The sequence below is a fragment of the Oryctolagus cuniculus genome, chromosome 8 (genome assembly GCF_964237555.1).
Source record: "Oryctolagus cuniculus chromosome 8, mOryCun1.1, whole genome shotgun sequence".
NCBI lineage: Eukaryota > Metazoa > Chordata > Mammalia > Lagomorpha > Leporidae > Oryctolagus > Oryctolagus cuniculus.
In genome coordinates, this window is record NC_091439.1 from 77,593,619 (window position 1) to 77,620,484 (window position 26,866).

General features: G+C 43.6%; 1 protein-coding gene across 1 annotated transcript in view; it reads left to right on the forward strand.

The window, feature by feature from the left end:
* Positions 1 to 26,866, forward strand: part of LOC100346814 (broad substrate specificity ATP-binding cassette transporter ABCG2-like) — a 52,198-nt gene that overhangs the window by 14,932 nt on the left and 10,400 nt on the right. Inside the window, 9 exon segments of the mRNA XM_051819578.2 lie at positions 1,627 to 1,686; positions 2,384 to 2,498; positions 3,059 to 3,143; positions 3,146 to 3,210; positions 6,846 to 7,003; positions 17,136 to 17,287; positions 19,655 to 19,759; positions 20,893 to 21,143; positions 24,318 to 24,400. Of these exon segments, the coding sequence (XP_051675538.2) occupies positions 1,627 to 1,686; positions 2,384 to 2,498; positions 3,059 to 3,143; positions 3,146 to 3,210; positions 6,846 to 7,003; positions 17,136 to 17,287; positions 19,655 to 19,759; positions 20,893 to 21,143; positions 24,318 to 24,400 (1,074 nt within the window).

Here is a 26,866-nt window from a genome sequence, read left to right on the forward strand (position 1 = left end):
GAGAGCTGGATTGGAAAAGGGGCAGCCGGGACTCAAACTGGTGCCCGTATGGGATGCCGGCACTAGTGGCTTTACCCTCCACGCCAGAGCACTGGTCCTTCAGTTTCCTTCGCTGGTTCTTTCCACTTAACCATTCTCTGTGTTGCCTTCTTGAGTCTCAGCAGAGTCAACACTGCTACAGGTTTTTCTGCTCTGATACTCGATCCAAATATTCACACTACCTTCAAACATGCACTTAGTGGATTCCCCATCCCCTACTGAAGTTCTAAACATGTCTGACATTCAACACAGAAGAAAAGGATATATTTTGTGGTGTATGTTTTACTTTATTAATTGGATTAAGACCTCTCTCCCCTTTTATTTGAGGTTAAGAACTGTGTTGATATTTTCTTTTTTCTTCTGAAGTGTCTTATTCTTGTTTTTGGATTTTATTTTTTTTAAATAATTTAGTTATTTCAAAGGCAGAGTTACAGGGAAGGAGGGAAGGAGGGAAGGAGGGAAGGAGGGAAAGAGAGAGAGAGAGAATGAGAGAGTGCTGGTTCACTCCCCAAATGGCTGAAATAGCCTGGGCTAGGTCAGGCAAAAGCAGGAGCCAGGAGCTTGTTCCGGGTCTCCCACATGGGTGCAGGGTCCACTTTCTCAGTCACTTTAGCAGGGAGCTGGATCAGAAGTGGAGCAGTTGGAACTTGAACTGGCACTCATATTGGATGCTGGCTTTGCAGGTGATAGCTTAACCTGTTATGCCACAACGCCAGCCCCTCACTTTTGGATCTCTATTTAAGATGTGGGTTTTTTTGTTGTTGTTGTTGTTATTAGATTTTAGCAGTGCAAACACTGCTATTGGTATTCTACAATTCAGTGATTAATTAAGTGTATAGAACTTGACTAGGTTGCAAGTGAGGTGGCCTGAAGAGGTTGATAGTGAAATAATACTCAGAAGCTGTTCTGTCCTGATTCTGTGTCAAGAAGAGTAAGTGTAACAGAGATACTTCACAAGAAGGTTACTTTTTCTGGGCTGGCTTTGTGATGTAGTGAGTTAAGCTGCCTGCTTCAATGCCAGCATCCCACATGGGTGCCAGTTTGTGTCCCAGCTGTTCTACTTCGAATCAAGCTTCTTGCTAATGTGTCTGGCAGTAGCTTTTCTACTTCCAGTCAAGCTTCTTGCTAATGTGTCTGGGAAAGCAATGGAGGGTGGACTACATACTGAGGCCCCTGCACCCACGTGGGAGACCTGGATGAAGCACCTGGCTTCAGCCTAGCCTAGTCCAGCCATTGCAGCCATTTGGGGAGTGAACCAGCAGATGGAAAATCTTTCTCTCTGTCTCTCCCTCTCTGATTCTAACTCTGTTTTTTTTTTTTTTAAATGGTACTTTTCAAGGAATTGTGAATGCTGGATGTGTCACTTTGTAAAAGCTATAAGAGGTTTGGAGAAGAAATGAGAGGAATTTAGAGGACAAGAGTCACTTTCTTACTGTGATAAACATATTTTGTACACTAGACTTCTGTTCACATCTTTTGTCTTTAAGAGTTGGTTGTGCTTGTTTTCTGTCTATAATCTCATCGACCTTCATTGAATATATTCAGTGTTGAGTGGAAAAGTAAATTCGTATGCTTTTGTGTTTACAGTGGGATCATGAAGCCTGGCCTCAATGCCATCCTGGGACCTACAGGTGGAGGCAAATCCTCGTGAGTATAAAAGAGTCCAAGCAGGTGTCTGCTGTGCAATTGTCATATGCTTTCCAGAATCACTTTCATGGGCATTGGTTGTGCATTTGCTGTGTGTGCCCAGTCAGTGTCAAGGTGCTGTGGACACCATGCAGTTGTGTTAGTTTGTGGTTCTGTCCCAAGGAACAGGAGGTCTTACTAGGTCAGCGTTACTAATGAGACAGGATAAGTTGATTGGCAGAGGTTGGCCATATTAAGAGCTAATGGGATGGGGAGAGAGAAGAGGATCATATTAAAAGTCAGAGGACAGAGCCAAAGGTCTAAGTGAGCCTGAGCCTGAGATAAAGGAACGCATTGCCTCTGTAGGAACCACCGAGGCTGGACAACTGGGAGAGTCACTGGGGGGCTCTGTGCCAGATCAGTCATGGTGTCTTGCTTTTGTGTTTTTGGGCATTATTTCAGTGTATCATGAGAAAAGGAAGGTGAGAATTTAAATATACGAGTGGAGTTGACAGTGATCAACTTAGGGGTCAGGGGCTCTGGCACCTCCACACAATTGAAAAGCTGTATGTAACTTTTGACTCCCTGCAGTAGCAATAGGAAATGTTTAAACATTTATTCCAGTTGTTTGTCTAACTTGAGCAGAGTTTGGATTCAGGTTTTGGTGCATAGCCTGTGCTGGAGAGGAAGAGACCCTGACATCTGTGTCCTTTGATAGGTTGTTGGATGTGTTGGCTGCCAGGAAAGATCCACACGGGTTGACTGGAGATGTTTTGATAAACGGAGCACCACAGCCTGCCAATTTCAAGTGTAATTCGGGGTATGTGGTGCAAGTAAGTATTCCTGGGTTGGCATTTCTCTATGGGCAAGCATCTTGGCTGCTGGTGGAGTGTGCATCCAATCGATCATTAGTGCGCTTGTGGAAACAGCGTTTGTGACACCGGATTTTCATAATCTTCCATAAGCTTGAGGGTGTGTTCCATGGAAAGGTGGGGGCACCTGGGGTGTGACCCTCGGCAGGGCAGTGATGTCAATTCTAGTTATTGGGTCCATCCTACAGGGTACCACGGTTGTCCTCTTTGGTCCTGCCTTCACCCTTCCTGCTGGTCCCTGCATAGAGAGATGTTTTGGCAAACCCTTGTGTAGGGCAGTCTGGAAATGGGTGCTGTGGTGGTGACCCTTCCTGTGTTCTAGTTGGCCGTGCAGGGGAGGGGATGGAAACAGTTCCCTGAGGCCTGTAGCTGCTTCTGCACACAGTTATCAGTGCCTTCCTGAAAGGGCCAGGACTTCACTCTAGGTGTGTTATTTTTGTGCATTAGTTACACACACACTGGAGCGTGATGATCTTGGAAAAGACTTGCTAGGTCTCATTCCGATGCCATTTTCCCTTTAGGATGATGTCGTGATGGGCACTCTGACGGTGAGAGAAAACTTGCAGTTCTCCGCAGCGCTTCGGCTTCCAACCACTATGTCGAACCATGAAAAAATGAACGGATTAACAAGGTCATTCGAGAGCTGGGTCTGAAAAAAGTGGCAGATTCCAAGGTAATGTGAAGGAAACGCGTGGGGTCAGAGACAGCACGTTGGATCTCCCCTGAGTCGGCGACGGGACTCTGATTCCGAGCTTGCTATAATGTGTGTGGGCAAACGTGGCTCGTTCCACGGTGGGAAGGTTCCTGCACAGAACTCTTAACAATGGATGCATCCCGGAAATGGGGTGTGGCCCAAAGGGGAAAGGCTTTCTCGTGCCCTGCCACCCTCACCGGGGAAGTCAGGTGCACTGGCAGCTCTGCACCAACTTGTCCTCTCCTTGTTTGTTCTTCCCTTGTTCACTGTTGTTTTCCCTGTCTTCCTTTGGGGACTGTGTTCCATGGCTTTGTGGACAAATATTTCTGGAATTGATAAACGGCAAGAACCTCAGGATTCTTGGTCCGAATGTTTAATATGGCTATAATTGGCTTCCAGAATTATATTTGGTCAAATAAGGATTTATTTCTGGTCTGTGTAGTGTCCAAGTTATTTTTCTGCAGCCTTCCTCTTGGCGTTTTTGTCTCCCATCATCTCCTTCCTTTCTTTTCTTCTAACAATTTATATGTATAGACTGTTATATACCAAGTTGTCTTTGAGGCTTAAGAGATACAGTTGTGTGTAGGATTAAGAAAGAGTGAACAAAGTATCTTTTTTGTGAGTTGTGCAGGATTAGGAAGAAAAAAATAAGTGAACCATACAGTTCATTAATAGGTATGGAATTTTTGCTGAAAATCCACTTGATGCTTTGGGTGAAAATGAGCTTGTTATTTATTTTTCTTTTTTAAATTTGAGAGGCAGAGAGAGATGTTGTTATTGATAGGTTAATAGATTGGTAGACAGACAGATGGATAAAAGCAGAAAGAAGTAGAGACAGGAGCTTCCATTCACTGGTTCACTTGCCAGATGCCTGCAACAGCTGGGGCTGAATCAAGTTCAGTCAAGGTCTGCCACTTGGGTGGTGGGAGCCTAATGACCTGCTGCCTACCAGGGCCTATGTTAGGAATCAGGAATCGGAGCTGGGAATCTAATCCAGGCAGGCACTCTAATGTGGAACACAGGTGACCTCAGTGCTGGACTAAACACCTGCTCCATTAAAACAACCCGATTAGATTTGAGTTGTGGTTGGGGGGAGAAGGAGAGAGAGCAAGAGAAGTGAGCTTCTGCAGTGTGGTGAATATGGTTTAATCCCTGTGAGAACCCTCACTCAATGGCAGTGAAGCAGGGGACACTTGGCTGCTGCTTCCTATGACACTGACCATGTTTTGCTGTATTTTGTTTGGAAGAGTAACTGAGGTGTCCCCATTTAGTCCTTATTTTTGTTTTCTGAGCTAGCTTTGCTTTGGCTCCACATATTTTCAGTAAAGTCCTTTCTTCTACTCTGTTCTTTACCACTAGGCATCATTACCCTAAGTTACTTGGATTTGTGGGGAAAATACACAAAGGCAGTTGGTGACGTCTTAGAATTCATGTGGTCTCATTGAATGAAATAATTGATTGAAATAACACATTTTAGGCCGGCGCCACGTCTCATTAGGCTAATCCTCCGCCTGCGGCACTGGCACACCGGGTTCTAGTCCCGGTTGGGGCGCCGGATCCTGTCCCAGCTGCCCCTCTTCCAGGCCAGCTCTCTGCTGTGGCCAGGGAGTGCAGTGGAGGATGGCCCAAGTGCTTGAGCCCTGCACCCCATGGGAGACCAGGAGAAGTACCTGGCTCCTGCCATTGGATCAGCGTGGTGCACTGGACGCAGCGCGCCGGCCGCGGCCGCCATTGGAGGGGGAACCAACGGCAAAGGAAGACCTTTCTCTCTGTCTCTCTCTCTCACTGTCCACTCTGCCTGTGAAAAAAAAAAAAAAAAAAGAAAAGAAAAAGAAATAACACATTTTAGATGTTTTTTACTTTTCATGGAATTTTAAACAGAAAGTAGAGAACATTGATTGCTGTATTAATTATATGATTATTAGGTAATTAATACGAGTATGATTACTAATACTGTTCACCTAGATTTCTCAGTTGTTAACATCTTAGTCCACAATTACGTCAGGTTTTTTCTCACTGACATAGTTTAAAGAAAGTCATACTTAACCCCTGCACACTCACTATGCATCTGTAAAACAGTGAGGACATTTGCCTACGTTACCACAACACCATTATCAACAGAAGGAACAGTTTCTTCATAGCATCAACCGTGTCGCACCTGCATGCATTCACATTTCCCAGATTGTCTCCAGGTGACTTTTGTAGCTCGGCTGATACTAGGATCCAGGGCACAAGGGCCGAGGTTGCATTTCATTCTCTCTTTGGAAACTCTTTTTTTAAAAAATAACTTTGAAGAGTCCAGCGCTGTGGCGTAGCGAGTAAAGCCACGGCCTGCAGTGCCAGCATCCCATATGGGCACTGGTTCGAGTCCCGCCTGATCTACTTCTGATCCAGCTCTCTGCTATGGCCTGGAAAAGCAGTGGAAGATGGCCCAAGTGCTTGGGCCCCTGCACCCATGCACCCATGTGGGAGACCTGGAAGAAGCTCCTGGCTGCTGGCTTCGAATCAGCACAGCACTGGCTGTTGCGGCAAATTGAGGAGTGAACCAGCGGATGGAAGACCTCTCTCTCTCTCTCTCTGCCTCTCCTCTCTGTGTAACTCTGACTTTAAAATAAATAAATAAATTTAAAAAACTTTTAAAAGATTTATTTATTTTCATTTTATATGAAAGGAGGAGAAACAGAACGACAGAGAGACGGGTCTTCCATCCTCTAAATCTTTCCCCAAATGCCTGCAACTGCTGGGGCTGGGCCAGGCTAAAGTCGGGAGCCTGGAACTCCATCCAGGTTGCTCACATAGGTGGCAGGGACGCAGGTACGTAAGCCATCACCTGCTGCCTCCCAGGGTGCGCATTAGCGTGGGACTGGATGGGAAGCCGAGGAGCAGGACTTGAAGAAGCCACTCGAGTATGGAGAGCCGGCTTCCTGAGTGTGGCTTAACTGCCGTGCCAGCTGTCCACCCGTCTCTGGAGATTCTTAATGTAAAAGTTGATTCCTACTTCCTGTCGCCCCAAAGTCGTCTTCTGCTTTTCACTACCAAAGTGACATCGTCTGGCTGAAAAAGTGGAACCCATTGCCCTGTAGAATATCCTGCCTTCTGGATTTGTCTGAAACAGTGGACCAGGGTTAATTCTGCGGGAGGCAGGGTGTGCACAGGGTCAGTCTGGGGTACCTCAGCGCTAATAGGGTGTGGGAGAGAGTGAGTTTCCTGGCTGCCCGCGTCCAGTCTCCTTCGTCCACCTGGCGACTGCCGACATGAGTGAGGGAGGTTGTTAGAAGACCTATCCATTCCTCTCCCATCTCTGTCTCCCCTTCTAGACTGTGATCCCACTATATCAGCACCATGTTTGAGCATTCTAATGTGACCGTCTTAAAACTAGCTGACTTGGTAAGGAACACTGTGAACTGTTAGACCTGGGCCTCATCAGCAGCTCTGACCCGAGCCGTAGTTCACACAGCAGACCACCGTCCTCCTCCCGGGCTTCATGGTTTGCTGTTTGTATTGAACGAGGACAGTGAGATGGAAAAGTCTCCTAAGGGGTGGCGATGCTGGGAGGTCCCGGTGTGAGTGACTGTGGTGGTTTTGTTGACGATGCTGATAAATTTGTGTTTTAGGTTGGAACTCAGTTTATCCGTGGGGTGTCCGGAGGGGAGAGGAAAAGGACCAGTATAGGAATGGAGCTCATTACGGATCCTTCCATCTTGTTCCTGGATGAGCCCACTACCGGCTTAGACTCAAGCACAGCAAATGCTGTCCTTCTGCTCCTGAAAAGGTAAACTCTGTGAGAACATTGTTCTTTGTAAAAATTATTTATTCATTCATGTGGCCACACCAGGGCTGGCAGGCCAAAGCCAGGAGCATAGAACTCCATCCGGGTCCTCTATGTTGATGCCTGGTCCCAAGCATTTGGGCCATCCTCCACAGCCTTCCCAGGTGCATTAGCAGGGAGCTGGATCAAGCCAGGGCATTAACTTGCTGCACCTGAGCACCGGCCCCTCTAGTTACTTTTCAATATTGAATTGAAATTATTGATTTCCTGCCCTGATCTTCAGTGAGCCAGCATACACTTGTGCATGTTGCTAACCTATGGTAGGTGCTTAAAAATGCTAACAGTGAAGTGATTCTTCTCATAAAATCCTTTGAGTGATACTTTTGAATAGTGATTTTGGCCTTTGTTTCTTATAAGTGCTAACTCTGCTGAACAGGTAGCTTAGTGCTGTCTCTGACATGGAGTGAGACCAGAGATCAAATCTAAGGCTTGCACCCTACTACACCAGGACACCTTGGCCAGTTTTGACCCTTTCGACCTTATCTGTAAAATGAAAGTGGTAATACCAGTGGAACTCCCTTATAAGAGTCCTGTGAAATTGAAAAGAAGTTATCTCTAAGGCATTCAGCAAAGATACTCCAAGTACTTGGTGATGTTAATCGAATCAGCAGTGAGAACTGGGCATACCACCATTGCGTTGATGCTAGTGTATAAATACCTCTCACACTGGAGCATACTCACAGACAACCTGGAGTGCTGGTTAAAATTTTTTTTTAACTTTTATTTAATGAATATAAATTTCCAAAGTAAAGCTTATGGATTACAATGGCTTACCCCCCATAACGTCCCTCCCACCCGCAACCCTCCCCTCTCCCACTCCCTCTCCCTTCCATTCACATCAAGATTCATTTTTGATTCTCTTTATCTACAGAAGATCAGTTTAGCATACATTAAGTAAAGATTTCAACAGTTTGCCCCCACACAGAAACATAAAGTGAAAAATAGATGATTTTTTAAATGATGATGAAATCAGATCAGACCTATTGTCATGTTTAATCCCAGTGAGAGTCAAGTTGGGAATTGATAATTATTTCTTCTTCTTCTTCTTCTTCTTCTTCTTCTTCTTTTTTTTTTTTTTTACAGAAGATCAGTTTAGTATACATTAAGTAAAGATTTCAACAGTTTGCACCCCCATAGAAACACAAAGTGAAATATACTGTTTGAGTACTCGTTATAGCATTAAGTCTCAATGTACAGCATGCTAAGGACAGAGATCCTACATGAGGAGTAAGTGCACAGTGACTCCTGTTGTTGACTTTACAAATTGACACTCTTGTTTATGGCATCAGTAATCTCCCCATGCTCCAGTCATGAGTTTCCAAGGCTATGGAAGCCCGTTGAGTTCTCCGACTCTTATCTTGTTTAGACAAGGTCATAGTCAAAGTGGAGGTTCTCTCCTCCCTTCAGAGAAAGGTACCTCCTTCTTTGAAGACCTGTTCTTTCCACTGGGATCTCACTCACAGAGATCTTTCATTTAGTTTTTTTTTTTTTTTGCCAGAGTGTCTTGGCTTTCCATGCCTGAAATACTCTCATGGGCTTTTCAGCCAGATCCGAATGCCTTTAGGGCTGATTCTGAGGCCAGAGTGCTGTTTAGGACACCCGCCATTCTATGAGTCTGCTGAGTATCTCGCTTCCCATGTTGGATCACTCTCCCCTTTATTTATTCTATCGGTTAGTATTAGCAGGTACTAGACTTGTTTATGTGCTCCCTTTGACTCTTAGTCCTTTCATTATGATCAATTGTGAACTGAAATTGATCACTTGGACTAGTGAGATGGCATTGGTACATGCCACCTTGATGGGATTGAATTGGAGTCCCCTGGTATGTTTCTAACTCTACCATTTGGGGCAAGTCAGCTTGAGCATGTCCCAAATTGTACATCTCTTCCCTCTCTTATTCCCACTCTTATGTTTAACAGGGATCACATTTCAGTTAAATTTCAACACTTAAGAATAACTGTGTATTTTTTTTTATCTTTTATTTAATGAATATAAATTTCCAAAGTACGACTCATGTGTTACAATGGCTTCCCCCCCCATACCGTCCCTCCCACCCACAACCCTCCCCTTTCCCACTCCCTCTCCCCTTCCATTCACATCAAGATTCATTTTCGATTATCTTAATATACAGAAGATCAGCTTAGTATACCTTAAGTAAGTATTTCAACAGTTTGCTCCCACACAGAAACATAAAGTGAAAAATAATAGATGATTTTTTTTAAATGATGATGAAATCAGATCTGACCTATTGTCATGTTTAATCCCAGTGAGAGTCAAGTTGGGAATTGATAATTTCTTTCTTTCTTTCTTTCTTTTTTTTTTTTACAGAAGATCAGTTTAGTGTACATTAAGTAAAGATTTCAGTCGTTTGCACCCCCATAGAAACACAAAGTGAAATATACTGTTTGAGTACTCGTTATAGCATTAAGCCTCAGTGTACAGCACGTTAAGGACAGAGATCCTACATGAGGAGTAAGTGCACAGTGACTCCTGTTGTTGACTTTACCAATTGACACTCCTGTTTATGGCATCAGTAATCTCCCTATTCACCAGTTATGAGTTTCCAAGGCTATGGAAGCCCCTTGAGTTCTCCGACTCTTATCTTGTTTAGACACGGTCATAGTCAAAGTGGAGGTTCTCTCCTCCCTTCAGAGAAAGGCACCTCCCTCTTTGAAGACCTGTTCTTTCCACTGGGATCTCACTCACAGAGATCTTTTTGCCAGAGTGTCTTGGCTTTCCATGCCTGAAATACTCTCATGGGCTTTTCAGCCAGATCCGAGTGCCTTTAGGGCTGATTCTGAGGCCAGAGTGCTATTTAGGACATCCGCCATTCTATGAGTCTGCTGAGTATCTCACTTCCCATGTTGGATCACTCTCCCCTTTATTTATTCTATCGGTTGGTGTTAGCAGATACTAGACTTGTTTATGTGCTCCCTTTGACTCTTAGTCCTTTCATTATGATCAATTGTGAACTGAAATTGATCACTTGGAGTAGTGAGATGGCATTGGTACATGCCACCTTGATGGGATTGAATTGGAGTCCCCTGGTATGTTTCTAACTCTACCATTTGGGGCAAGTCAGCTTGAGCATGTCCCAAATTGTACATCTCTTCCCTCTCTTATTCCCACTCTTATGTTTAACAGGGATCACATTTCAGTTAAATTTCAACACTTAAGAATAACTGTGTATTAATTACAGAATTAAACCAGTCATATTAAGTAGAACAGACAAAAAAAAAACTACTAAGAGGGATAATGTATTAAGTTGTTCATTAACAGTCAGGGCTATGCTGATCAAGTCACCATTTCTCATAGTGTCCATTTCACTTCAACAGGTTTCCTTTTTTGTGTTCAGTCAGTTGTCACCAATCAGGGAGAACATATGGTATTTGTCCCTTTGGGACTGGCTTATTTCACTCAGCATGATGTGTTCCAGATTCCTCCATTTTGTTGCAAATGACTGGATTTTGTTGTTTCTTACTGCGGTATAGTATTCTAAAGAGTACATATCCCATAATTTCTTTATCTAGTCTACCGTTGATGGGCATTTAGGTTGGTTCCAGGTCTTGGCTATTGTGAATTGTGCTGCAATAAACATTAGGGTGCAGACCACTTTTTTGTTTGCCAATTTAAATTCCTTTGGGTAAATCCCAAGGAGTGGGATGGCTGGGTCGAATGGTAGGGTTATATTCAGGTTTCTGAGGAATCTCCAGACTGACTTCCATAGTGGCTTGACCAGTTTGCATTCCCACCAACAGTGGGTTAGTGTTCCTTTTTTCCCACATCCTCGCCAGCATCTGTTGTTGGTAGATTTCTGTATGTGAGCCATTCTAACCGGGGTGAGGTGAAACCTCATTGTGGTTTTGATTTGCATTTCCCTGATTGCTAGTGACCTTGAACATTTTTTCATGGGCCTGTTGGCCATTTGGATTTCCTCTTTTGAAAAATGTCTATTGAGGTCCTTGTCCCATCTCTTAAGTGGGTTGTTTGTTTTGTTGTTGTGGAGTTTCTTGATCTCTTTGTAGATTCTGGTTATTAACCCTTTATCTGTTGCATAGTTTGCAAATATTTTTTCCCATTCTGTCGGTTGTCTCTTCACTCTCCTGACTGTTTCTTTTGCAGTACAGAAACTTCTCAATTTGATGCAATCCCAATAGTAGATTTTGGCTTTGACTGCCTGTGCCTCCCGGGTCTTTTCCAGAAACTCTTTGCCTGTGCCAATATCTTGAAGGGTTTCTCCAATGTTCTCTAATAACGTGATAGTGTCAGGTCGTAGATTTAGGTCTTTAATCCATGTTGAGTGGATTTTTGTGTAAGGTGTAACGTAGGGGTCTTGCTTCATGCTTCTGCACGTGGAAATCCAGTTTTCCCAGCACCATTTATTGAATAGACTGTCCTTGCTCCAGGAATTGGTTTTAGATCCTTGATCAAATATAAGTTGGCTGTAGATGTTTGGGTTGATTTCTGGGGTTTCAATTCTGTTCCATTGGTCTATCCATCTGTTTCTGTACCAGTACCATGCTGTTTTGATTACAACTGCCCTGTAGTATGTCCTGAAATCTGGTATTGTGATGCCTCTGGCTTTGTTTTTGTTGTACAAGATTGCTTTAGCTATTCGAGGTCTCTTGTGCCTCCATATGAATTTCAGCATCATTTTTTCTAGATCTGAGAAGAATGTCTTTGGTATCCTGATTGGGATTGCATTGAATCTATAAATTGCTTTTGGGAGAATGCACATTTTGATGATGTTGATTCTTCCAATCCATGAGCATGGAAGATTTTTCCATTTTTTGGTATCCTCTTCTATTTCTTTCTTTAAGATTTTGTAATTCTCATTGTAGAGATCTTTAACATCCTTGGTTAAGTTTATTCTAAGGTATTTGATTGTTTTTGTAGTTATTGTGAATGGGATTGATCTTAGCAGTTCTTTCTCAGCCGTGGCATTGCTTGTGTATACAAAGGCTGTTGATTTTTGTGCATTGATTTTATATCCTGCCACTTTGCCAAACTCCTCTATGAGTTCCAATATTCTCTTAGTAGAGTTCTTTGGATCCTCTAAGTAAAGAATCATATTGTCTGCAAAGAGGGATAGTTTGACATCTTCCTTCTCAATTTGTATCCCTTTAATTTCTTTTTCTTGTCTGATGGCTCTGGCTAAAACTTCCAGAAATATGTTAAATAGCAGTGGTAAGAGTGGGCATCCCTGTCTGGTGCCAGATCTCAGTGGAAATGCTTCCAACGTTTCCCCATTCAATAGGATGCTGGCTGTGGGCTTTTCATAAATTGCTTTGATTATATTGAGGAATGTTCCTTCTAGACCCAATTTGCTTAGAGTTTTCATCATGAAAGGGTGTTGAATCTTATCGAATGCTTTCTCTGCATCTATTGAGATAATCATATGGTTTTTCTGTTAATGTGGTGAATCACATTGATTGATTTGCGAATGTTGAACCATCCCTGCATACCAGGGATAAATCCCACTTGGTCTGGGTGGATGATTTTTCTGATGTGTTGTTGTATTCTATTGGTGAGAATTTTATTGAGGATTTTTGCATCTATGTTCATCAGGGATATTGGTCTATAATTTTCTTTCAGTGCTGCATCTTTCTCTGGCTTAGGGATTAAGGTGATGCTGGCTTCATAGAAAGAATTTGGGAGGATTCCCTCTTTTTCGATTGTTCTGAATAGTTTGAGAAGAAATGGAATCAGTTCTTCTTTAAATGTCTGGTAGAATTCAGCAGTGAATCCATCTGGTCCTGGGCTTTTCTTTGTTGGGAGAGCCTTTATTACGCTTTCAATTTCTGTTTCAGTTATGGGTCTATTTAGGTTTTCTATGTCTTCATGGTTCAATTTAGGTAGATTGCATATCCATTTCTGATAGATTTTCTTGTGCTGGCATACAAGTCCTTGTAGTAATTTCTGATGATTCTTTTTATTTCTGTGGTGTCTGTTGTTACGTTTCCTTTTTCATCTCTGATTTTATTGATTTGGGTCTTTTCTCTTCTTTTTTTAGTTAGTTGGGCCAATGGGGTGTCAATTTTGTTTATTTTTTCAAAAAACCAGCTTTCACTTGGCTGATTTTTTGTAATTTTTTTTTTTTTTGGATTCAATCCTGTTAATTTCTTCTCTGATTTTAATTATTTCTCTTCTCCTACTAGATTTGGGTCTGGTTTGCTGCAAATTTTCTAGGTCCTTGAGATGCGCTGAAAGCTCATTTATTTGGTGCCTTTCCAATTTCTTGATATAGGCCCCTATTGCTATAAATTTGCCTCTCAATACTGCTTTTGCCGTATCCCATAAGTTTTGATATGTTGTGTTGTTATCCTCATTTACTTCCAGAAAGTTTCTGATTTCTCTTTTGATTTCTTGAATGACCCAGTGTTCATTCAGGAGCATGTTGTTCAGTCTCCATGTGTTTGCATACTTTCTGGGGTTTCCTGAGTTGCTAATTTCCAGCTTCGTTCTGCTGTGGTCTGAGAAGCTGCATGGTATGATTCTAATTCTTTTAAATTTTCTGAGACTTGCTTTATGGCCTAGTATGTGATCAGTCCTAGAGAAGGTTCCATGCACTGCTGAGAAGAATGTAAAGTCTTTAGATTTAGGATTGAAAGTTCTGTAGATATCTGTTAGATCCATTTGGGCAATAGTGTCGATTAAATCTGCTGTTTCCCTGTTGATCTTCTGTCTGGATGATCTATCTATTTCTGAGAGTGGAGTATTGAAGTCCCCCAGTACTATTGTATTGGAATCTAAGTCTCCCTTTAAGTCCCTTAACATATATTTTAAATAGACCGGTGCCCTATAATTAGGTGCATATACATTTATAATAGTTACATCTTCCTGTTGAATTGAACCTTTAATCATTATATAGTGCCCCTCTTTGTCTCTCTTAACAGTTTTTGTGTTAAAGTTTATTTTGTCTGATATTAAGATGGCTACACCTGCTTTTTTTTGGTTTCTGTTGGCATGGAATATCTTTTTCCAACCTTTCACTTTCAGTCTGCATGCATCTTTGTGAGAGAGATGTGTTTCTTGTAGGCAACAAATAGTTGGGTGTTGTTCCTTAAGCTAGTCAGCCAGTCTGTGTCTTTTAACTGGACAGATCAGGCCATTCAAGTTTAATGTGACTATTGATACATAGTGACTTTGCCCTGCCACTTTTCCGGAGATATTTTCTAGTATAAGCTTTGAGCTTCCCATGCTCTTTTACTGGTAGGTGTTCTTCCTTTCCCTTCTTTCATATTGATGGCCGTGTTTCTGTGTTTCTGAGTGTAGCACATCTTTAAGTATCTTTTGCAGGGCCGGACAAGTGGCCACAAAGTCTTTCAATTTCTGTTTGCTATGAAAGGTCTTTATTTCACCTTCATTCACAAATGAGAGCTTAGCAGGATATAATATTCTGGGCTGGCAATTTTTCTCCCTTAGCACCTGTGCTATGTCTCGCCATTCCCTCCTAGCCTGTAGTGTTTCTGATGAGAAGTCTGCTGTGAGTCTGATTGGAGATCCTCTGAGAGTAATCTAACGTTTCTCTCTTGCACATTTTAGGATCTTTTCTTTATGTTTCACTGTGGTGAGTTTAATTATAACGTGTCGTGGTGAGGATCTCTTTTGGTCATGTTTACGGGGGGTTCTATGAGCTTCCTGTACTAGGATGTCTCTGTCCTTCTCCAGACCCGGAAAGTTCTCTGCTAGTATCTCACTAAAAAGGCCTTCTAATCCTTTCTCCCTCTCCATGCCTTCAGGAACTCCTAGAACCCGAATGTTGGGTTTTTTAATAGTATCCTGTAGATTCCCGACAATATGTTTTAGATTTCTAATTTCCTCTTCTTTTCTTTGGTTTGACTGTATCCTTTCCTGTTCTCTGTCTTCTAAGTCTGATATTCTCTCTTCTGCTTCACCCATTCTGTTTTTAAGGCTCTCTAATGTGTTTGTCATTAGATCTATTGAGCTCTTCATTTCATTTTGATTTCTCTTTGCTATCACACTTTCCTGCTCTACTGGTTTCTGCGTTTCATTTGATTCTTCCTTAAAATTTCATTTTCATGAGAGAGATTTTCAATCCTGTCCAATAAGGATTTCTGTACTTCAAGGATTTGTTTTTGAAAACTTCTAAATGTTCTTATCATAAATTTTTTGAAATCCGTATCTTACATTTCTTCTATCTCATCATCTTCATAATCTTGGCTTGGGGTGTTTTGTTTATTTGGAGGCATCATAATGTCATCATTGATCTTGTTCCCTCGATTTCTGTGTTTATTGCTTGGCATGGTTCATTCTGTTTCCCTCACTGTGAGGTTTTTTTTTTTTATTATTTTATTATGTCCATGTTAAGTGGACTGCCTGCTGTTGGAGGAGCCTTGGAGGCTTGAGATGGGTGTGGCCTGAGAGCTCTGCTTGGTTTCAGGGTTACAGGTGTGCAAAGGTGACACCCTCACGTTATGCGTGGTAAATCTCTCTTTATTTATTTATTTATTCATTTATTTATTTTATTTTATTTTTTGTTCAGGAGGTAAGTAATACTGCAAGGCTGAGCAGAATGGATGGTATTTAGCTTCCGATCTCTGGCTTCTACCCAAAGAGTCTGTGCAGGCTTGGTTTCTCCTGAGGACTCACACTGGGTTGCCTAGGCTACTGAATTGTAGCCTTAACTCTCCCCTTTTATTATGTATATCCCAGCTCTTTGTCTCTTGCTTGCCTTTGCAAGGTTGGCGGAGGGTGGAACTTGTCTGTACCAGTATGCCCCCACCATTTATTTATTTATTTATTTATTTATTTATTTATTTATTTATTTTTCCTTCTCTCCTGTAGTCAGTCTGTTGGACTTTCCCGCTTCAAAACCCGCGTCCCTCTAAAATTCTGTCTGCCGTTTCCCCGCCAATATCTCTGGTTACTGAGCTCACCTCCGCTTCCAGCGCCAATGTGTGGACTCGGAGCCCTGGGCGTCCCTCCTCTCCCTGCTGGTGTCTTTGTCACATAGACTCCCCTTCTGGCACTGGCGCTCTGACTCTGCGGCTCCTGCGGTTCAGCTTCCGCGTGGTGGGCGACCCTGCTCTCCCAGTAGGTCCTTTGAGTCACAGCGAATAGCTCCGGAAGAGTTTCCTCTGCAATTTTTTCCTGATCCTTTTTCTGAGGCTACCGTAACTCCGCTTTTATTAAACTAAATTTTCCCGGACTATCGGTGCGCGCCCTCACTATTCCGCCATCTTGGCTCCGCCCCCAAGAGTCGAGTGCTGGTTAAAATTACACAGGACTCCCTAGACCCATCTTCACAGATTCTAATGCAGCGACTGGAAAGACTACCCAGGAATCTGCCTTTTTAGTAAATGTTATAGTTGATTCTATACTCTCTATGGAGCACACTGTAAGAAACCCTCATCTTTTTTTAATTTTAAGACTTATTTATTTATTTGCAAGGCAGAGTTACAGAGAGAGAGAGAGGGAGAGACATGTGGGAGACCTGGATGCATGGTTCCAAGCACTTGGGCCATCTTCTGCTGCTTTCCCCAGCACATTAGCAAGGAGCTGGATCAGAAGTGGAGAAACTGAGACTTAAACTGGTAGGATGCCGGCATTGCAGGTGGTGGCTTAACACACTGTGCTACGACACTGGCTTCCCACACCTTTATTAATAATAGTATTGAAACCAGCTCTCTGCTGTGGCCTAGGAAAGCAGTAGAAGATGGCCCAAGTCCTTGGGCCCCTGCACCCATGTGGGAGACCTGGAAGAAGCTCCTGGCTCCTGGCTTTAGATCTGCGCAGCTCCAGCCATTGCGGACAACTGGGGAGTGAACCAGCAGATGGAAGACAGACACCTCTCTCTCTCTTTCTCTCTCTCTCTCTCTCTCTCTGCCTCTCCTCTCTCTGTGTAACTCTGACTTTCGAGTAAATATATAAATATTTTTTAAAAATAATAGCATTGAATGTAGATTTCCCATCTTCCAGGTGGGTAATATGAGAGGTTAGAGAAAAATCAAATTAAATCAGGATCACGTGTTCCAAAGGCAGTACTAAATTATGTTACTAAGAAGTACAACTTTCAGCTACTGAATGACTTCTTTTCTCTCTTTTAACTTAGAATGTCTAAGCAGGGCCGAACCATCATCTTCTCCATTCATCAGCCTCGGTATTCCATTTTCAAGTTGTTTGATAGCCTCACCTTACTGGCCTCAGGAAAACTCATGTTCCATGGACCGGCTCAGCAGGCTTTGGAGTACTTCGCATCAGCTGGTATGGTTGACCCTTCCATGCAGAAGACCCTGCATTCCCAGAATCCTGAACAAGAATGAGAGGGGTCCATAGGAGCGCTGTCTGGTCTTTGGGTAGACGCACCATGAGGTCCAGCCCTCGAGACCTCTGTGGTCAGTTGGTGCTTGCTAGGATTGTTCCTCATTCTGCAGCACTTGCTTATTGCTTGGGTTGCTTTGCTTTTCCTGTTCGATTTGCGTATGCATTCATGTGTGTGTCTGTGTGTTTTTTTTTTCTTCAAGATTTATTTATTTGAAAGGCAGAGTTATAGAGAGAAGGAGAGAGAGACACACAGAGAGAAAGAGAAAGAGAGAGAGAGATCTTGCATTCTCTGGTTCATTCCCCAAAGGGCTCCAAGGGCTGAAGCCAGGAGTCTGAACTCCATCTGGGTATTCCAAAAGGGTAGTAGGGGCCTATGTACTTGGGCCATCTTCTGCTGCTTTCCCACGTGCATTAGCAGGGAGTTGGATTGTGTATTTCTGTTGGGCCTATATCTCTGACCATTCCCTGAAAATTCAATAATTAACATATTGGGGGGGCGGTATTATGGCATAGTGAGTAAAGCCACCACCTGCGACACTGGCATCCCACATGGGGATTGGTTCAAGTCCCGGCTGCTCCACTTCTAATCCAGTTCCCTGCTAATGTGCCTAGGAAAGCGGTGGAGAATGCCCCTTGTGGGAGACCTGAATGAAGCTCCTGGCTCTGCCCTGGCCTAGTCCTGGCCATTGTGGCTACTTGGGGAGAAAACCTGCAGATGGAAGATCTCTCTCTCACTCTCTCTCTTTCCCTCCCTCCCCGCCCCCCCCCCCCCCATAACTCTAGCTTTCAGGTAAATAAGTGAATCATTTTTTTCCCCTTGTATTTGACAGAGTTAGACAGTGAGAGAGAGAGAGAGACAGAGAGACAGGTCTTCCTTCTGTTGGTTCACCCCCCAAATGGCTGCTATGGCCAGAACTACACCGATCTGAAGCCAGGAGTCAGGTGCTTCTTCCTGGTCTCCCACACAGGTGCAGGGTCCAAGCACTTGGGCCATCCTCCACTGCTTTCCCGGGCCATAGCAGAGAGTTATACTGGAAGAAGAGCAACTGGGACTAGAACCCGGTGCCCATATGGGATCCTGGCACTGGAGGCAAAGGATTAACCAAGTAGCCACGGCGCCAGCCCCAATAAGTGAATCTTTAAAAAAATAAAATTTGACATATTGGACTCACAGCCAATTATTCTGTCAGTTGAGCACTTTTGGAAAGGCCTAATATCACTGTCTTTTTGACCACATAATAGATTAGGTTTTATCACTTTTCCTCTTGTGGCAAATTGGTTTGTCTTGATAAGGACTCATGGAGCAGATCACAGATTTAGGCCTTGAAAGGGTGTGAGTGACCCATCAGCTAATATGAAGGCTAGTCCTAAATTTGATGTTGATGGACCAACATTTTTCATAATTCAAAGCTGTCTGGTTCTTCACATTTCAGATTAATTATGTGAGTTATTAAATGGTTCCTGTAGTCTGCTTCAGTTGGATAATTTAGATATGATTATTGATGATTCTTCATGACTCCAGATGAAGTTTTAAATATTCAGTCTTTCTTAACTTATTTTAAAAATCTCTAACATTTAAAGTAATCAAGAACATGATGTTTATAAAAGTTTATAAAAATGGAATTAAGAGGTTTATTTGGGTACAAAAACAGTGCATAGTTTTTTTTATAACTTGCATTTTCCATAGACTTCTTGAAAATCCCTTGTATATGAGCCCGGCAGTCTAGGGCAGGTGAATCTAAGAGTCAGACTCTGGGCCCAGCTGAGTTCAGGTGGTTGTGCCCTAAGAAGGTGAGGTCAGGTCACATGTGCTGTGTTGCACACATCCTGACACTGCTGCCCTGTAGGCTAGTTCTCTCCTTGGAATTCCGGCAGCGTGGCCAATGATGATGTGGACGTCTGTGTTCAGGAGAGGAACTCTTCCACCTCAGCCTTCCCAGACAGGGGGATGCACCTGGGCTTTTACTGTTTCTTTCTTGGGACCGATATTTAGCCTTTGGAGGAAGTACAGATGAGCAGCAGTGTATATTGGCAGCTGTTTCTGTGAGTTAAGATTGGTAAGGACTCACCGAAGATGAGGACCAGTCCAAGAGAGGTTTGGAACATACGTGTTCATGGGTACCAGAGACAGAGAATTATTGAAGTGTTGTGTGACTGCATATGTAAAAGGAAAGGCTAATTTAATGAAGGCAATGGAGATGTTGTTAGTTCTTGGCTTCCCGAGCCACTCCTCCTGCTCCCTCTGAAGTGAATCCTCTGTCTTTTCCAAGGTCATCTTTGTGCTCTTGGGGTTGCCTTCTTTTGTAGGTTACCGCTGTGAGCCCTACAACAACCCTGCGGACTTCTTCCTGGATGTGATCAATGGAGACTCCTTTGCTGTGGTGTTAAGCAGAGAGGAAGAGGGCAGTGAAGGTAAGTGAATCTAAGGGATTTTTGCCTGATTGATTGACTGAAGTTTAGCAATGAAATGACTCATTAGCCTGGGGGAGGGAGTGATTCCCTGGGGGTAATGTGGATGCCTGGGTTTGCTGTCTGGCTCCAGCCTCCAATTCCAGTTTCCTCGAATGCATTCTGGGAGGCAGCAGTGGTGACACAGTCATTGGGTTCCTGCCGCTGAGGTGAGAGGCCTGGATAGAATTCCTGGCTCTGGCCCTGGTCCAGTGCTGGCTGTTGTGGGCATTTGGGAAGTGAACTGGTGGATGAGAGAGTGCTCTCTCTCTGGCCTCTCAAATAAAACAAAAATTAAAACATGATTGATTCGTCAATGGTATGTTAATAAATTTCCTAGTGCCAGTTAACACATAAATTTTGTTCTCCATGAATGCTGTGGGTGTTTTTTATTTAATTTATGAAAGAGCATTTATATGATATGTCTATTCTAAGGGGAGAGTCCATGAAAATACTAATTGTTTACATTGTATTTAAAAATTCTTGGCACCTGATGCATTTGTGCATAGGAGAAAGCAAATCTTTTTTAAAGATTTATTAATTTGAGATGCACAGTTACAGAGGGAGGAGGGGCAGAGAGAAAGGTCTACCATCTGCTGGTCCACTCACCAAATGGCCGCATTGGCTGGAGCTGAGCTCATCTGAAGCCAGGAGCCAGGAGCTTCTTCTCTGTCTCCATCGTGGGTGCAGGGACCCAAGGACTTGGGCCATCCTCTACTGCTTTCCCAGGCCACAGCAGAGAGCTGGTTTCAATACTATTATTAATAAAGGTGTGGGAAGCCATCTTCTACTGTTTAAAGAAATGATTATATCTCTGTATGGTAAGCCATCTATTTTAGAAGAATGAGGTTCCAAATAATTGGAGCAAGGTCAGTTACGTTTGCTGCATGCCTAAGATTGTGGCATCGGTCAGGTCGAGTAGCTGTGTTTTGCTAACGTCTAAAGCAGTGACAGAGCCGGAAATGTTTTGTACTCAAGCTTTAGCATTAAGATGTTTTGAGAATCTGAGAAAGGGGTGGCAGGGAGATGACCCAAGTCAGTTGTTGTTGTTAGTTTGTCAGTAATGGTTCCCTTCCTTGTCTCCTTTTATTCCCAAGCCAACAGTACTGAAGAGCCTTCTAAGAGAGAGAAGCCACTCATAGACACGTTAGCCGAGTTTTATACCATGTCCTGCTTCTACAGAGAAACAAAAGCGGAACTAGATCAACTCGCAGGGGCTCAGAAAAAGAAGAGGAGCATAGCCTTTAAGGAGATCACTTATGTCACCTCCTTCTGTCATCAGTTCTGCTGGATCATCAGGCGTTCATTCAAAAATTTGCTGGGCAATCCTCAGGCCTCCATAGCTCAGGTAGCCTGACAGGTTCTTTCAATTAAGCCATGAAATACTCACTTGGGAAGATTTTGGTTCTGATGTACTCTACTCCTGACTCTGTGTGTCTTCTACCCACACGTCTGTTTATTTGTTACTCCTACACCCTTTGGGATGTAGGACAAGTAAAACACAGTCATGTTCTTATTCTTGGGAATTTTTTTTTAAGATTTCTGTATTTATTTGAAAGTGTTACAGTGAGATAGAGAGATCTTCCATCCGCTGGTTCACTCCCCAAATGCCTGCAATAGCCAGAACTGGGACAGTTCTTATTCAGATTTATAAATACTGGAATGTTAGCTTAAGAGGAAATAAACCTTTTTTGGTAAAAGGCCAGGTAAATGTAGGTTTTGTGGGTAATGTGGTATCAGGTTGTCATTCCTGCCACTTTAGCCTGAAAACAGCAGAACTAAGACCTAAATGAACAAACATGCAGTATTCCAATAAAACGTTATTCATGGACACTGAAATTTTAGTTTTTGTATAAATTTTTTATTGCAATAAATACTATTTTTATATACTCCCCACCCCCATCATTACAAAAAAATGTGAAAACCATCCTCAGTTAGTGGGCTGAAAAAAAAAATAGCTGGCTGGCTCTATTTGACTTATGTCTTGTTGTCTTTCATCTTGTGTATTTTTTGCTTCTTGAAGTTTTTGAATATGGAGTTGTTAGAATGTTTAATGGCTTCCTGCTGATAAGGCTTGTGTCTGTTGTCTTACAGCTGTACTTTGGTTAGGATTAGTTATTTATTGATAGAACTCAGACTTGGCCTCTAACTAAAGGTTGTATTTGGAAGATCTTGGATTGAGAAATTTATTTTTACTTAAAAGGTGGAGAGACAGAGAAGAGAGAGAGAGAGAGAGAGAGAGAGAGAGAGAGAGAATGGTCCCTTCATACTTGGAAGGTTTCCTGATCAAATCAGTTTGGAAGACATTCCCATTAATCTCTTGTAGACACATTGTTTCTATGAGCATATTAAACATTTGATTATGGATAAATTTCTTTCTTTTTCCAGTGACAGTCACAAGCATCTCTCAGAACATACCTTGAGAAATGTTGGTTAAGCACATTTGAACATCTGTAGCCTTGTATTAAAAGCAGAAGCCAGAGATCAGAGATCTGATACACAGAAGTCATGGACAGGGTCACGTGCTACATTGTCTAAGTTTTAGTTTGCCTGTTTGTTTTCTTTTCCTTCATGTAAGAAAGAATAACACGGGCACACCTTGTAAATACGTGACACAATTAAATACTTTAACTACTTTGAAACCGTTAGGAAACCTCCTAATGATAATTCTCACAGTGTTAGTATAAGATAACAAGTTTTGAGTGCAAAAGAAACAAATATGAGTGGCCAGTTGGAAAAGCCCAAATATTACTTTCTTTTTCTTTTTCTTTTTTTTTTGACAGGCAGAGTTTGACAGTGAGAGAGAGACAGAGAAAGGTCTTCCTTTTTCCGTTGGTTCACCCCCCAAATGGCCGCTACGGCTGGCGCTACGCTGATCGAAAGCCAGGAGCCAGGTGCTTCCTCCTGGCCTCCCTTGAGGGTACAGGGCCCCAGCACTTGGGCCATCCTCCACTGCACTCCGGGCCATAGCAGAGAGCTGACTGGAAGAGGAGCAACCAGAACAGAATCTGGCGCCCCAACCAGGACTAGAACCCGGTGTGCCAGCGCCGCAGGCGGAGGATTAGCCTAGTGAGCCCCGGCGCCTGCCCAGCCGAAATATTCTTAAAAGTTATACGTAAGATGCCATTTGGGATGCCCGCATCCTCTACAGCTGTGCCTGGGTTCATGTCACAGCTGTGCTATCCATTCCTGCATCCTCCTAATGGACGCCCTGGGGGGCAGCAAGGGTTGGCTCAAGTCCTTGGGTCCCTGCCATCCATGTGGGAGACAGGCATTGAGTTCCAGGTTCTGGGTTTTGGCCTGGACCAGCCCTGGCTATGGTGGCTGTTTGAGGAGTGAACCATTAAATGGGAGATGTCTCTGTCTGTTTCTGTTTCTCTGCCTTTCAGATAATAAAATACAAGGTTATACCGTGTGACAGTGTACCTCTCGTAAAGATGTGTGTGCCTGCTTGTTGATAGGGTCATCAGCATTCGTTTGGGAAGCTTAACCTGGTGAAGTGGCATCGTTTTTTTCTGAGGGTAATGAAATTATGCAGGCAATGGATTTCCAAATTTCTGTCTTATTAGCCGAGGAAATTTGAAAGGACATCTCCGTAAGTGAGACATCTAAGTAGTATTTTTTCCAGATCGTGCTCTTCACAGGTCACAATGCGCTTTTTCCACTTTGATTTGCTTCATGCCAGCCATGTCCTTGAGTGATTATAATGCTAACTGAAGTGTCCTTAAGAGACCCTGAATCCTAAAAGCAGACGTGATATTTGTCTAGTCTCTTTAGAAGCACGCCACACAGATTGAATGGGCGAAGGTAGATAAGGAGGTGAGAGTCTGCAGCCTCGGTGTGCAGCACGGGCTGTAGGGCTCCTTGGCTGAGGCTGGTGGAGCAGAGTGCCAGGGAGCAGCACCGGAAGCCCCAGGTGCCCACACGGAACGCTGGCTGATGCTTTGGTGACCATGACCTTGCACTTTCCCAGGGCAGGCGTGCCACCGCCACTCACCCCCAGAGCTTGGATAGGCAGACTTCAGTGTGCCTCTGCCTTCCCTGATATGAACAATTCCATTGTTAGATTTTGCGTATGTGTGTTTTTAAACTTTTATTTATTTCCAAGGTTCAGAATAAGAACATCCTGTTTTCCCTTGAACCACTAGAATTATAAAACAGGGCCTGTTCCCGGGCACACAGGGTGAGAGTTCAGCTTAGAGCGTGGTCCCTTGGACTTTGGATTCTTCCTCTAAAAGCAGAGCCCTGGGAATCTCCACTTTTCTGATATGTTGTCTTCAAACCCCAGAGAACTAAAGTTTTAATTTAATTTAGAAAGAAGTCTCATGTGTCCTGTGTTATTCTGCCAAGGACTCTGGGCCAGGTCACTCACAGTGTCTAAGCTATTGGAGACAGCTGATTGAGTAGATACATATGCAATAATAATGATTGAGTAGATACATATGCTATAATAATGAATGGTTTAGGTGCGTTTTTATCTCTAATTGAAACTCTTTCTTTTTCTGTTTTTCTTTTTGAAAAGATAATTGTCACAACTGTGTTGGGACTGGTTATCGGTGCCATTTACTTTGGGCTAAAAAATGATTCTACTGGAATCCAGAATAGGTAAGTCAGTTTGGACCTTGGATTTTTTTTTTTTTTTTTTGACAGGCAGGGTGGACAGTGAGAGAGAGAGAGACGGAGAGAGAGGTCTTCCTTTTGCCGTTGGTTCACCCTACAATGGCCGCCGTGGCCGGTGCATTGCGGCAAGCGCATCGCGCTGATCTGAAGCCTGGAGCCAGGTGCTTCTCCTGGTTTCCCATGCGGGTGCAGAGCCCAAAGACTTGGGCCATCCTCCACTGCACTCCCTGACCACAGCAGAGAGCTGGCCTGGAAGAGGGGCAACCGGGACAGAATCTGGCGCCCCGACTGGGACTAGAACCCGGTGTGCCAGCGCTGCAGGCGGAGGATTGGCCTAGTGAGGTGTGGCGCCAGCCGGACCTTGGATCTTGAGACCATGTTGTTACTTTGTTCAAGCTTATGAAAGTACATTTAAGAGTCTTAATTTAAGAAAAGTACAGGTAAATGTCACTTTCTTATTGAGGAGTAAGGTGAATCAGTGAATTGAAAGCTTTGCTGTATAAGTATATGTGTATGGATAAGTGATAAGACATGTGAACATAAATTTTATACTTTTAACAGTCTTTAAGTGTAGATATCAGAGGCATTAAATACAGTCACGTTGTTGCAACCACCATCACCACTTATCTTGACAAGTCTCATCTTCCTAAATGGAAATCCCTTACTCATTAAACAAGAACCATGTGGAATCTCACAGTGACTGGCTTATTCCCCTTGGCATAATGTCTGCAAAGTTCGTCCGTATTGTTGGGTGTATCAGAGTCTCTTTGTCAAGGCTGAGTAACATTCCCTTCTATGTATAAACCACGTTTTCTTTACCCATTCACCCACTGATGGACACTTGTGCTGCTTCCACCTTTTGGCATCGTGAATAATGCTGCTGTGAGTGCATACATACCTGTTGGAGGTCCTGGTTTCAGTTCTTTGGGTGAATGTCCAGAACTAGAATTGCTGGGTCATGGAGAAACACTGGGAAGTTTTGGAGGAACTGCCATACTATCTTCCATAACTGCGGCACCATTTTCTATTCTTTTTTAAAATTTTTTTTGTTTATTTGACAGGCAGAGTGACATAGAGAGACAGAAATTGAGAGATCTTCCGTCTGCTGAGTAATCCCCACATGGCTAGAATGGCTGGGGGTGGGCCAGGCCAAAGCCAGGAGCCTGGAACTCCATCCAGGGCTCCCACATGAGTGGTAGGGGCCCGAGCACTTCATCCGTCTTCCGCTGCTTTCCCAGGGAGCAATAACAGGGAGATGGATCAAAGTGGAACAGCCTGGGCTTGAACTGGTGCTCCTAGGGGATGCTGGTATTGCAGGCAGCAGCTTAGCCCAGTGCTCTGTCTGGGCCAGGCCAAAGGCAGTAGCTGGGAACACAGTTGGGGTCTCACACATGGGTTGTACCATCACCTGTTGCCTCTCAGGGTGCACATTTGTGCGAAGCTGGAACCCATAGCCTAGCCGGGAATAGAACACAGGGACTCTGAGTTGGGGTGCAGCTGGCTCCATCTGGCATTCTAACTGGTGTGCCACGTGCCTGCCCGCATGATGAGACTTTTCCATGACCCTGTCATGTTCTGAATGTAGGTGCTCCACGGTGGCCCAGACCTCAGCGTTCTCCTAGTCCGTGTGCTGAAGAGAATCTGTGGGAGGAACCGGGGCTCTGTGCTAACTTCCCCAAGGCCACAGGGCTGGATGGGATCGTCCCATTCTACTACTGGGGAAGGCTGCAGAAGCTTAGGTTAAATCCATTTTGAAGTCTGGGGAAAGCCGATTCTTTTTGAAAGAAGGAATAAACATAAAAGTTGATCCTTATTCAGGTAAAATACTTTTTTTTTCCACACAGAATCTGATATCTCATATCTCATGAGGTTATCATTGTGATGATTTCCAGAGCTGTGCCCTTGTTCATCCTTTTACCTTCCCCAAGGACTGCAGTCTCTGGGTTGTTTCCAAGGGCACAGTAATGGATGGCTAATACTCTGCATAGATGCTGTTTCTTTCTTTTTTTTTTAAAAAAAAAAAAACTAATTTATTTATTTGAAAGAGTTCTAGAGAAAGGGAGAGGGAGAAAGGGATCTTCTATCTGCTGGTTCACTCCCCAGATGAATCCAATGGCCAGGGTTGGGAAAGGCTGAAGCCAGGAGCCAGTAGCTTCCCCCAGGTCTCCCATGTGGATGCAGGGGCCCAAACACTTGGGCCATCTTCTGCTTCTTTCCCAGGCCATTAGCAAGAACCTGGATTGGAAGTGGAGCAGTCAGGGCATGAATTGGTGCCCATTTGGGATGTAGGCATCATTGGGGGTGGCTTTACCTCTATGCCACAGCACCCGCCTCAGATGCCATTTCCTTTCCAGCATAGATGTCACAGACCCTATAGACCCTAGAGGCCAAGAATCTTTTATTTTGTGCAAAAAGAGGCATTTGGGAAGTCAAATAAGAAATCTGTCTCCA